This window comes from Mugil cephalus, chromosome 20, assembly GCF_022458985.1.
Source record: "Mugil cephalus isolate CIBA_MC_2020 chromosome 20, CIBA_Mcephalus_1.1, whole genome shotgun sequence".
Lineage (NCBI taxonomy): Eukaryota > Metazoa > Chordata > Actinopteri > Mugiliformes > Mugilidae > Mugil > Mugil cephalus.
Window position 1 is genome coordinate 22,049,010 of NC_061789.1, and position 13,898 is coordinate 22,062,907.

Consider the following 13,898-nt stretch of genomic DNA (forward strand, 5'->3'; position numbering starts at 1 on the left):
TAAGTACATTTTTATTTTTTATCAATTTCAAGTTATTTCAGTGACCACTGTAGGTTTTTCTTTCTTTAATGTAAGGGTACCGACAGTGTTGTCTATATGTAATCAATGTTATTCATTTGAACATTATTGTGGTCATAATGTTGTGGCTGTTAGCTTGCTGTAGTGTATATCATGTAGATGTTTGTGTGTGTGTCTATATACTGCAGTTTGTACCTCTTACAAATCTTTGTGATCATCAGCACAGTTTGTTTATTGGACATACTTTAATGCTAATGATGAAAAATTACTCACAGCATGTAGCAAGAAGCTGATGTTGTTCTGCATCAGCATCACCACTCGATAAATGTGCATCACAGACTCCTCGTACCACTGGACCAGATAGGGTCGCACCTCAGTCTCAAGGTTTTTCAGCTTAAATACACACAGTGAGACATTTTAATATTGCATCGTTAATTCATTAACAAATAGCTTCATTATACTATTATTGCATTCACATACCTCTGGGGTTCGCAGGCTGCTACGCAGGCCTTGGATGTATTTATCAAGCTCTAATCTAAATGTATATTAGGTCAAGGAATTTGCTTACTTGTTTGCAAAGAAAAATACATACCAAACTCATGTAAATATTAGTCAAAGATAACGCAAGTAAACACAAACTGCAGTTTTTAAATTAAGGTTTTTATTATTAAGCAATTAAACAACATGGCCCTGTGTGAAAAAAGTGATTGCAACCTAAACCTAATAACTGGTTGGGCTACCCTTAGCGGCAACAACTGCAATCAAGTGTTTGCGATACACTTACTTCAATGACTCTTTTACAGAGCTGTGGAGGAATTTTGGCCCACTCATCTATGCAGAATTGTCGTAATGCAGCCACATTGGAGGGTTTTTGAACATGAACCACCTTTTTAAAGTCATGCCATAGCATCTCAATCTCAATCTATGATAAACCATAGCTATGTTTTAACAGGGGAGCAAACACTTTTTCATACAGGGCCGTGTAGGTTTGTGTTATCTTTGTCTTATATTTAAATTTGTTTGATGAACTGAAAAAAATAAGTGTGATAAACATGCAAAAGATAAGAAATCTGGATGGGGCCAAACACTTTTACACCACTATACAAGTCCTGCACTAAATCTTAGTTTCACGAAGATGGTACACAGCAATTATTTAAAATAACAGATAGAGCTATGTTTTAATTCTGAAAGCAGAATTTAGAGTGTAACCTTATGGAGAAAATGACATGAAAGCTATTTGTGTTGATCACAAATAAATACAAACATTACCGCTACTTTTTAAAACCTTTGTGCACTATTTATAGACTATAGAGAATATAATTATTAATTAGAGTTGGTCAAAAACCAAAAGAAACGTTTACCAATGAACCAACATGTCTGGACAGTGGGCGAAAGCCAGAATACCTGAGAAGAGAACCCAGGCAGAAAGGCAGGGAGAACAAGCAAACTCCACCCAGACAGACCCCAGTCGGCCAAAGGATTTGAACCCAGAACCTGATATCTTGTGGTAAACACAAGATTGTTGTATTGATACAGATTTCTATTTCCTTGACGTTCCATTTTAGTCAGAAGTCAGGACTAGAATATGAAGCTTGTAACAATCCATTTACATATCATTATGCACAGACAGAAGAAACTGGGGACACACAGTCGTAGCTCTGTTGCAGAAAGTTAAGCTTATTTTAATGAAAAATGTGGCATGAACATACATGTGAATATTTTAAATTTAATTTTCACACATTTTCTCATTTCATCAACTTTTACGTTATTTTTTTATTTATATTATTTCATATTTTTCAACATTTTTCAGAGTATACATACATACATGTATATACATACATATACATAATAAATATAAAAATAACACATTTGAAAGAAAAATATGTAAAAATTAAATTTAAAATATTCACATATGTATGGTCATGCCTTTTTCATTAAAATAAGTTTAACTTCCTACATTAGCGCTACAAGTGTGCGACTCCAGTTTCTTCTGTTTTACTTTTGTTCCAGCTCTCAGCACCTTACCAACGCTGTGCTCTCCTTCAGCATTTTATATCCTTGTGTAGTACCTGCAGTTGGATCAACCTTTCCAACTCCCAACTACTACAGCCAATACAATTTTGTTGTAAACAAACTGAACTCAAGCCCAGACACTTGAAAGCGTTCAGATGACTCCATCCCCATGAAGTCGGAACATAATCAATGCCCAGCTGAGCCACTACAGACCAGCTTTCCTCCAGAAAAATGTTGTTGGGAGAGGAAGAATTACCACCTTTCTAATTTGGTTTTCAACATGGTTGTAAATGCATGACTGCAAATTAATTTACTTTCACGAGTGTACCCAATGAACTTCACAAATGAGAGTTTATCATGCATAAATGTATAAAAGTGATGCTGGAAGACCTTGAGTGTTTCCTATAATGCTGGCTGCTTCCACTTTGCAAAAGGATATAAGTTTAGCCCTTTTTCAGACCCCCCCATTAAACAGATGACATATCCATCTCCGTCAGCATCCGGCAGTTCAGGAGACGTTTCCTGCTCTAGGAGACAGCAGTAGCAGCCAACTGCTTGCTCTGGAATACTGGGAAGACAAGATATTAAACATATTTGCGTTTGCCAAATCAAACAGGCTACATCAATAATGAGATCATGCAATTTTGAATTTGTCACTCTCTCTTTTATTGAAACCTCTATTTTGTAAACTAGTACCTGGGCTCCACTTCATGTTGAGATTCACAGATGCAATATGAGCAAGGGGGTTGTCTTATCAATCTGATTTTAATTATTCCAAATGAGTTCCCATTTTCAATTTGTTCTCAGTGTTCTCAATTTCATGAAACCCCACACATGGACTCCTTCCTTGTCCATTCTCATTTAAGTTTGTGACAAGTGGAGACTTGTTCAAGATAATTAGACCAATCTTGTATGGGTTCAAGGATTTGGGTTAAGCTAAATAAGTAAACTTGTGCTCTTTTCCTTTCATTTCTATGTTACACCTGTTCTGCTGTTTGTTGGTTTACTGAGTTGGGCCTCATGCAGAAGGCAAGAATTAGAATTGGGCCACTGCATTACTGTTCAGAGGATTCTCTTAAAATCAGAACATCAGTTCTACAGAGAACAGCCTAGGAGCTTGAGGATCTCAAATGTCATCCTGAAATCAGCTGGAGCCACTTGCACACACCAATTTGGGTGTCACAGCCCCCTGAGTTCCAATTGCCATGGGTCTGGTATTGACTTCACCTTCCACATATTTTCCATTCCTTCGTTCAGGCCTTCGGATTTATCACGTTGCTTCTTTCTGATCTTACTTTGACGTTTTACAGTTGCAACTTTGACTGTTTGTCTACTACTATTATGTCTGGTTGGTTAGCCATCACCAGTCTTGTCAGTCTATATCTGGATGTCCCACAGGATACTGGTTCGACCATTTTCTTATATCTTCAGAGGAGTCTTCCATTTTGACATTCCATTGGAATTTCTCTTCCATACTCAGATGTTTCCATACACTATTCCAGCAAATTGGTAATGCAGTTCCATGTGGATGAATAAATGCTTTTATTGTCATTGAAATTGACAAGCTCGACCCGTCAGTACAAACTCTACAAAATACACCGTAAAAATGGTCTGACTGAGGAGGTTTAGGCCACAACAGCAGAGAAATAGCATCTCCTTGGTATATGCAGCACTTGATGGTGACTTGATTTACAGCAATTCTCAATGAAGACATTTAATGTTCTCCTGATAATGTACAGCTTCAAGTAATCCACGATGTACCACTATGTTTAAGGTGTCGTGGGTTTTCTTGTACTCACTGCAGGCAGTACACAGGACAGTTTGTCTCGGTGACTGCCGCTCTCCCATATGCTTCTCTACTCTGTGTCTCTCTCCCATCCACTTATCATCAACTAGTTTTTGGTTAGCTTAATAGATTTAACTTAATTTAAGTTCCCTGCTTGTCATTTTGTTTTAGCAACAAGTAAGTAAGTAACAAGTTCGTATGACATGAAGCCTTGATTCGTGATTTCGCAGAAAACTGTTACCTGAGTTCCACTGTGGCAATGTTTCCCATACTTCCAAGCAGTGCTCCTTTGCTCAGTCTCCTTGAAATATAGGTTTGCAGGTCTGGTTCTGCCTCCGATGGGAGGCTGCTGTCGATTAGTGTCAAGCTGTTGGTAAGGGATAGGATCAATATGGATAAGCAGCCAGGCAATGAGAATTTGGAAGCTGATAAAAGTCAGTGGAGAAAGCTGATGACCATAAGCCACACATCTATGAGAACACACAACTGAGTCACATAGCCACATGACTCAGCAGCTCAGAAAGTATCAATCAGAGCGAAATCACAAATGAAAAGAGTGCTGGATTTCTGATGGGTGGCAGCCTGTTGACACACCAATGCACAACAGAGAAAGTCAAAGAGAAATGACCACTGAAAGCATGTAGATGGATGGCTATTACCTAAAGTCATCCTGACTTGTCGTGGAGTCGGCTCGGCTCTGGTTCCATGACACATTTTCCCCAGAAGTCTCAGATCTAAGGGGTTTACAGTTTACTCATCACCTTGTTGATATTTAATGTACATGTAAATTTGGTTTTACCTGCATGTCACAGTCATCAGGTAACTGTCACAGCAACTAAAGCAGATCATACACCAATCAGGCATAACAATATAACCACCGTCCTAATATTGTGTAGGTCTCCCTTGCGCCACCAAAACAGTTCTGACTCATCAGAGAATGGACATGGGTCTTCTGAGGGTATCCAGTGGTGTCAAATGTTGGTAGTGGGGACCTTTGGGTCCTATGGATTGAGGGGAAGGCCTCTCTGGATCAGGCTTGTTCTTGAGCATCCCATGGGTACTTGATCAGTTTAGGAAAATTGGAGACCAGGTCCACACCTTGTGCTATTTTCATGTTTTCTGAATTGCTCATAAGCCATGTGTGTGTGTGTGTGTGTGCCTGTATCAGGCTGTATCCTTCTTCTATCAAGTAGTGTCACTACTATGGGGAGGGGTGCCTGGTCATTTCTAGGTGGGTGGTATATGTCTAAGTAACAACCACATGAATGCAAGGTCCAGACGTTTCCCAGCAGAACACTGCATTGTTACGAGATGGTTAAAGTGATTTGTCAGTAGTTTTAATGTTGTGGTTGATTGGTGTATGCACAATAATTAGTCAGGAACGATTTTCCTGATTAAAAATGTGGGAGTATAAAGGCAAAGTACCATAAAATTCAATAGATGTTGATAATCAGAAAATATCAAATAATTTAAAAGAAGAATGATTCCAAAATAGTAATCATCATATCACATGCTGCACGTCACAAGGAGCGAGTAACATTAACGTCCTTTACAAAATGATCCGTTGTTTATATCTTTTGGTAATATACAAGAACGTCAGCTACAGTAAACTTGTCAGAAGTAAAAACTGGAACGAGTAATATACATCGTTACCTTGTGCCTTGATAAAGATAGATGGTGTAGTAGCAATTCAACTGTATTTTCGGGCTGTAGCCAGTAATTTCTTCGCTCTCAAAATCATCTCTCTCCTCCACGTCGATTGAATCTTGGAAGGACGATGTTTGGGAGCTAAACATGATCCTAGAAAAATCTAACATAGACTAAAACCGCTGATAACACCAACTTTATGGTTTCGATGTGGTATGTTGGAAGATCCGTATTATTTACGTTGGAATCCCTGGCTGAAATTAAAAAGCGAACCCGGAAGTCTTTCGATAATGTGCTAAATGCGCATGTCCTCGGTGTACGTTTTCAAATCTGTTCGACTCCAACATGTTTTTCTCATGTTTGTTCCTATGGAGCTCAGAACACCGGCCCTAGGCATAGACAGTATGCCAAGGGCGCCGTGGATTCATAGGGGGCGCATTGAGAACGAGTTTTTTTTTTCCAAACAAACAGCCTACGGCTAATGTTACGTTGTATACTTTTATTTCGCAATATTACCAAAACCCACTACAACGTATTTAAAACATGTTAGTCAAAAGTTAGTTGTTTCCGCTCTGAGCGCAGCTCAGTTTAACGAGCGCCCAGCCACCAGCTCTCCAACAGTGACGGCGTTGCCATTGTCTACAGTACAGCAGCAACCAGCCGGCGATGGTCAAACGCTCAAGTTAGTTTCCGATTCGCCAGCCTCCGATTCGGCACTTAAAGGAAAGTTGTGAAATGTGAAATGAACGTGCAGTGTGACTGTTGCACACTGATTGGCGGTTTTGTGTGACACTTATTGATGTGAAAACGTTTATTTATTTATATATCCTCCAGAAGCAACCATCACACCGTTCACGCCTCGGTGTCGTCTATTCATTTCTGAAAATGGACACCTCATAGGGCATTATCCCTTACTTAGTAGCCCAATATGTAAATTCCCCGTCTATTTTATCTGGAGGGAAGGAGTCATTTGCCCATATTGGACTGAAGAAAGAGAGAGAGGGCATTTCTGTCAAATATTTTTTAACTTGATGCAACACTACAATCATATTGCTTACAATTGTTTTCTTATTAAGGATTTTAGTACTTGCTGATTATAGGTATAGAGGGAAGGGCTTGGTATGCCTCTTATATTTTGGCGTGTTCTTATCCCTATTACCAGTGGTTCTATGGCCATAATAAACAGCAGAGGGGATAGGGGATCTCCTTGTCTACATCCTCTTTGCCATGTACAAAATCATTCTGATCTGTGTCAATAATATTCAGTTATTTTCTCAAGTCTCCTGACTATTATTTAACTCAAAATTTTTAAATCGATATTTAAAATACTGATAGGCCTAAAGCTTTTACATTTGTTATACAGTTTTCCTGGTTTTGGCAACAACATCATTAGTACTCCCCTTAAAGATGTTGGAAAGATTCCATTGTGAAATGATTCCTTAAACATTTGTAATAATAATGCTGGCATCAGTCTATGCTTGAAGATTCTATAAACTTCTATGGGAAAAAAGAAAGAAAAACACCATCTGTCACTTTTTAATCGAATGAATTTGATGGATCAAAGTGGGCGTGACCGATCAAGTGGGCGTGACCGATCAAGTGGGCGTGACTGAGGAAGTGGGCGTCACCAACTTTCAAGGGGGCGTGACTGAGGAAGTAGGCGTCAGCAACTTTCAAGGTGGGCGTAACCAACGCTGATTGGATGTTGTGGCATTTCACTTTCCTTGGGGGTAGGAAGTCGGGGTCTGTGTGAGAATCTTTTTAAGATGAGTCAGTGGGGTCACGACCCCCCCCCCAGTCACACACACAGGCAGATACACACGCGCGCAGACCCCAGTCACACACACACACACACACACACACACACACACACACACACAGACACACAGACATGTTTCTATGAAAGTCACGTGATGCCACCCGACCCCGCCCATGCTTCCGGCCAAGTGAAAAGCTAATGATAACTGAAGATCGTTGCAGTCCATTCTCCAGTCCGCGCCTGACTTGAAAAATAAAAATGAGCAAGAGAACTTACACATCCGGTATCATTAGTGAGACGCCTGTGAGCGTCATTCAGGAAGCCTTGCCAGGGATGGCGCCGAGAAAACTGATGGTGTTTAAGTGCAGATTCCAGCAGCCGCCAACGGGCCCTCTCCAGGAAGAGTGGCGTTTGGAGACGGGTGAGAAATTTGGCTATTCTTTCAACTATCACACCGCTGAAGTCTGTATGTATCATCTCTATCCGGGACAAACCTTCAGTCCTGACACAACCGAATGCCATAATCACTTCCAATGACTGGGGAGTACTGAACGGCTTGGTGGCCAGATGCATGAGAGGCGAGAGCATTCCATCTTGTGTCATGCTAAACGAAGAGGGAGAAGCCCATTTGAAGGAGGAGGAGGGGGATGCCTTTGAGTTCCATGAGGGAGAAGAAGAAATCAAAAAATTCATCAAGATAATATGGGAGACCAAATCTGACAGCTCCAGTAAATGGTTTTACCGAGTAAAATTGGAGATGCACGGGAAGAAAAGTCCAGGCGGCCACCTGGTGCTGGAGCGTTTCAGCTCTGAAAATGGGGTATTTCTCAGGTGCCTGAGTGTGCCGGTTGTTGAGTGGATGAAGATGCTGGATGAATCGGCCGATCGCATCACCGCTCTATTCCAAAACAGTCGCCTCTGGAAAGATGTGACGCTGGTGAGAAAAGACATTTCTCATCTGTTTTAGGACTACAAGGCCACTCCCCCCAACCCGCCCACTTCCCTGACCACAGCATAAATTTGAACACCCGAGCCCCAGGTCCGAAGAAGACACCAACTTCAACTTTGAGCATCATGTCTCTCGCCTTTGACTCAACTCCACCTCCGTCTCCTCTCGTAGAGGAAGAGGTGACTCTACCACCCACTCCTCCTTCATCTCCTTTCGTAGAGGAAGAGGAAGAGGAAGAGGAGACTCCACCACCCACTCCACCTTCATCTCCTGGGTCAGGCGTAGAAGAAGAGGAGAGCTCTGCGTGTGCCTCCCCAAGCCTACTACTGAAGACCAGCTGGATGCTGGGCTGCTGTCTTCCACCCTCCAAGAAAATATTAAAGCCGGGATCATCCATCTGCTGAACATTGTCCTGCAGGAGTTTCGTCGTGAGATCTGCTTCGGTTGTCAGGTAGACCACCCTAGCCAGACGAACCATGAGTGCCTCTTTGAGGTCCCCAGCTTCTTCTACAGGAGTCACTTTCACCGGCTGATGAGGAGACTCTGGACACCGAAGTTTATACCGGCCCTGCAGCAGCTGCTGACTAGCCTTCGTATCTCCGTTGATAAATCCAGAATTCAAGGTGCGGCTGAAGCCATGCTACATGACCTGAGGTCCTGTGAGAATATCTTTGAGACAATCGGTGAGCTGTACGATTCGCTGGTTGGAGAGGACATCATGAAAATAGCTCTACTTCGTATGGTCGCCGATACCTGGAGAGGAGCCTGAAAACCGCCAGAATAAATTTCTTATTTAGAACACATTTATCTTTAGATTACTTTTTTGAGTTTGTATGTGCATTTATCTACATCTTTGTCGTTGTTGTTTTTTTTTTTTTGTTCTTTACCATGGGGAATTGTTTGAGAATAGTGTTCAGGGCTGTGAGGCTGAGGTACATCGTGTGGGAGCTATCTGCTATACTAGAGCAAGCTGTTGCCAACAAAGTGAACGATGATAAAAAATTTAAAATCAGCGGTAGCCCGAAACCTGACGAAGTTAAAAAATTAGAAATGTTTTTGGATTTAGTACGTGCTCGGGCTACAAATGTTGAATGGGAAGTGTTTGTGCAAAAGGCTGTAACATCATTCTTTGAAAGCTCTGTGATGGATACATTCTGTGGTATAATCAATGATGATGAAACTGTTGAAATGAATGTGTTTCACCTGTTGGCACTTTATGCTCTGATCGTCGATGCATTGTCCCATTACGTTCAAGATCGGCCGAGCGATGATATCTTACAAATGCTGCAAACATTGCATGTTATTATACATCGGAAATTCACAGCCGCTGTTCTCATCCAAACCTGGAAAATGTTGAAATAATAATAATAATGATTTCTTTTATGCCTTTTGTTAATAAACTATAAAGTCGAAAACAGTAAAGAGGTCTCGTCATTCTTTAACGTACGAGGGTGAAAGATGGAGAAAAAGGAAGAACGCCTGATGAAAAAGCTATATTATACACCTTCACATCCGGGAAGTTTTGGAGGGGTAGAACGGCTTCAGAGAGCTGTACAGGACGAAGGCGGGGCTAAAGTAAAAATTGATCGAGTAAAAGATTTTTTATCGAAGCAGGATGCCTACACTTTACACAAACCGGCCAGGATACATTTTGCTAGAAACAGAGTATTTGTATCACGGCCCCTGAACCAGTTTCAAGCGGATCTATGTGATATGCAAGCTTTAGCAGAGTTCAATGATGGGTATAAGTATTTATTAACGGTCATCGATATTTTTTCAAAGAAGGCATACGCTAGAGCACTGAAGACAAAAACGGGAAGTGAAGTGAGCAGGGCTTTTGCCTCGGTGTTAAAGGAGAGCAAAGTGCCTGAAAAGTTACAGACGGACGCGGGTAAAGAATTCTATAACAAGACTTTTAATGCTCTGATGAAGAAGCACGGTATTACTCACTTCTCCACCGCTAGCGACCTCAAAGCTTGCGTCGTCGAGCGGTTCAACCGTACGCTAAAGACTAGAATGTGGCGATACTTTACGGCCAGAAACACGCGTCGATATGTAGATGTTTTGCAGGATCTGCTTAAAAGTTATAACGAGAGCTATCATACGAGTATAAAAATGAAACCGAACGACGTCACAGCTGAGAACTCTCCTGTGGTATTTCAAAACTTGTACGGTAAATTTCCTCTTCGTCACAAAAACACGTGGAAAATTAATTTAAAAGAGGGTGATGTAGTGAGGATTTCTAAGCTGAGGGGTGTGTTTGACAAAAAGTATGAGCAGAGTTACACGGACGAGCTTTTCACCGTATCAGAATGTATTCCCCGCCTTCCACCGGTGTACAAAATAAAAGATTATGATGGGGAACCTATCGACGGAACCTTTTATGAGGCCGAACTACAAAAAGTAACCGTCACCGAGGATAAACCGTACCAAGTGGAAGCCGTTCTGGATGAGCGCACTAGTCGTGGTAGAAAACAGGTTCTGGTGCGTTGGAAAAACTGGCCTGAGAAATTTAATAGCTGGGTAGCCGCAGGTCAGCTGATTGATGTATAAAGTCATTGCTCGCGACAGTCTCCGTATCACAAACAGTCATGGACGCGAGAACAGAAGAGGGTTTTTACGTGACTTTACCCTCTAACGCCAGTCTCAATGTGTTTACTGAAAACACTATAGCCAGCTACCGAGTGGATTTAGCACAACATCTCCACCTGGAGGGCCCATGGCAGGTGGCACTGACGGAAATTTCCTATCCACACACGTGGTATAATACTCCTAAAGACAACTCTTTCTTTCATTGGATTGACGCGTGGGAACATGGCGCCCCGGAGGCGACTGAACCCGTTATCGAATTGGACGAGAAAAGATTTACCCTGCACGTCAAACGTTTTGAAAGCGGATATTATGATGACAAAGAGCAGATCATGAAACAGATAAACGCCTGTATGAGGGAAATTAGCAGCGATGTTACTCTACTATATCACGAGTGTAAACATAAGTTTCAGTGGCTAGGTAGCGGCCGTTATAGACTACGTTTTTTCCCTCCCATGGCCTATATGTTAGGATTAAAACCCGGTGAGTGGTTTACGAGCGGGTTACTCAGACAGTCTCCTCAGACCGCTGATATAAAAGCGGGGTTTTATCATATGTTCTGTTATAGCGACGTGGTTCAGCATCAGGCGGTGGGCGACGCTTATGCCCCGCTCTTAAGAACGGTTCAAATTGAGGGTAAATTTGGAGATGTTATTTCACACACCTTCAGCCCCGCCTATTACTTACCGGTAGCAAAAAGACATATTGAAAACATCAGCGTCGAGCTCAAGACCGATCAGAACCGGCCGGTAGATTTCAAGTTCGGGAAAGTGGTTGCGACGTTACATTTTAAACCGTGTAAAACAGTGAGCTGAAAATGATGGTGGTGGAGCCTCACCCTGATCTTTATCGATTTGTAAGTTATTATGAAGATCAAGTGGGAAGTGGCCTGCCAGGATTTCATGGAGCCCCCATGATGTACGGTAGGGGGCTGGGATCCATATTTTCAAAACTATTTAGGTTTGTGACGCCGATGGTTAAAAAAGGTTTTACCATTGCAAAACCTCATCTTCAAAACGCCGCTAAGAACATAGCATCTGACGTGGTCAGCAGGGTTGTTCGGCGCGTGAGAGGTTCAGAGGAAGAGAACCAAGAAGGATCAGGACTTATGCTTCTCGCTCGACGAGCCGGGAAGAGACCCCCCGGTCGTCGCGTAGCAGCTCATAAAAAGCGCAAGTCAACCGCTAATAGTAATTCAGTGCAGAGAAGAAGGTCCAGAGGAAGGAAGGCCGAAGATATTTTCTCCTGAAAATGGCTCTATTACATCACAAATCACCAGAATGCAGCATGACGGAACTGGACTTATTTGCTGCTCCGGTGACGCAGATGTCTATCGAGCAGAGTCAGTATACAGAGATTTCCCCTTTATCGGCTCTCACGGACACCGGTCCCATAGAATTTTTCATCCCGGGAGATGGAGAGAAATATCTGGATCTAGCCAACACTCTGCTATTCCTGCGTCTACAAATTACTAACGAGGATGGGACAAACTTGGCACAGGACGCTCGTGTGGGCCTGATCAACTATCCCCTCAACACCATTTTCTCACAGGTCGACGTGACCCTGGGAGATAGATTAATCTCTCAGTCCAGCGCTACACACCCCTACAGAGCTTTGATAGAGCTTTTATTGAACTACAGTCATGAAACACTTGCTAGTCAGTGTTCAGCCGGTCTGTTTTATAAAGACACAGCCGGATTTATGGATTCAACCGTGGTGGCGGCTGACGGTCCGAATCGGGGTCTGGTTAAAAGAGCTCAGTTTAGTGCTGCCTCGAGCGAGTTTCACGTGATGGGCCCCCTGCACGGGGACATCTTCTTTAGCGAGAGACTTCTTTTGAACAGCGTCGACTTGCGGATTAAACTAACTCGGGCGAGTGACGCTTTCTGTCTGATGAGTCAGGCCAACGCCAACTTCCGCCTCAAAATACTGGGAGCTTCTCTGTTTATGAAAAAAGTAACCGTGTCCCCCGCAGTGCGATTAGGTCATTCAGCGGCTCTGATGAAAGGCAACGCCCTCTACCCCATGTCGAGAATTAATGTGAAAACCTATTCCATTCCTCAAAACTCCAGACTATGCAATCAGGAGAACCTGTTTCTGGGTGTCATGCCTAAATACGTTGTTCTGGGGATGGTGAACCATCACGCTTTCACGGGAAGAAGAGATCTCTCGCCTTTCAACTTTACTCACAATGACGTGGAGTACTTGGCTCTGTGTCATAACGGTCGACAAGTACCGGCCAAAGCTTTCCAGCCCCAATTTAACAACGGCATTTCCGTGAGAGAATATTATAACATGTTTACTGCCACTGGGAGACATTTGAAAGATTTACCTCTGACCATCGACCGCGAAGATTTCGAAAGAGGATATACTTTATTTGTTTTCAACCTGAGCCCCGACGAAGATGTGGCGGCTCTTTCCCCAGTATCCAGCGGGAGTTTGAGGCTGGAAATGAGATTTCGAGTCCCCTTACCTCACACTCTGACCCTGGTTGTCTACGCCTGCTACGACTCCATTCTGGAGATCAATTCAAAACGCCAGGTGCTGGTGGATTATTATTGAAACAATGAATTCTACTGAGCTGGAAACACTCCTGAGCGGACTACTGGGTAACGTATTCCGTGGTGTCTGGGCTTCGGATGAATTACCCTCCCTACAACCCTCGCTGCCGCATACTATATCGTGAACACCCACCCTCGTCATCTGCCAGGAGAGCACTGGCTAGCGCTCACTGTGGAAAAACATGGAAAGGCCACATTCTTTGACTCTTTCGGACTCAGCCCTGAATTTGAATATTATCCTACAAGCATCCTGCGTTTCCTGGAACGTCAACGTGGAATAAAACAGATCCTGCATCACAATCGTCAGCTCCAGCATGAATTATCGGATGTCTGTGGTCAGCACTGTGCATATTATTTGTGTCTGAGAGGAAGCGGCCTATCGTACGCCGACGTGCTATCTCACTATAAAGACGATCCTGTCCGCAACGATGCCATGGTATCTGAATTTGTTAAAAAATATCAAAAATGTCTAGCATACCCCTGCGGCGGGAATTCTAACCAGCTAGCCTGTTCTCTGCAAATGTTTAAAGATTGTTACCGTTTGTGAAAGGAAAAAGTCTGCAACGTTGAACGGAT

At 42.7% G+C, this 13,898-nt stretch overlaps 1 protein-coding gene across 2 annotated transcripts in view; it reads right to left on the reverse strand.

Annotated features, from left to right (window-relative positions):
* The window catches only part of c20h17orf75 (chromosome 20 C17orf75 homolog), a 28,026-nt gene extending 22,253 nt beyond the window's left edge, over positions 1-5,773 (reverse strand). Inside the window, exons 1-6 of one of the 2 annotated variants that reach the window (XM_047571747.1) lie at positions 5,471-5,772; positions 4,477-4,551; positions 4,059-4,184; positions 2,471-2,599; positions 499-559; positions 292-411 (exon numbers count right to left, since the gene is read on the reverse strand). In XM_047571747.1, coding sequence (XP_047427703.1) covers positions 292-411; positions 499-559; positions 2,471-2,599; positions 4,059-4,184; positions 4,477-4,551; positions 5,471-5,634 — 675 coding nt within the window. In that variant the 5' untranslated portion in view covers positions 5,635-5,772. Of the gene's footprint in view, positions 1-291; positions 412-498; positions 560-2,470; positions 2,600-4,058; positions 4,185-4,476; positions 4,552-5,470 lie in introns of both variants that reach the window. The other variant, XM_047571748.1, reaches the window with a different exon arrangement.
* Between the last annotated feature and the right edge of the window lie 8,125 nt (positions 5,774-13,898).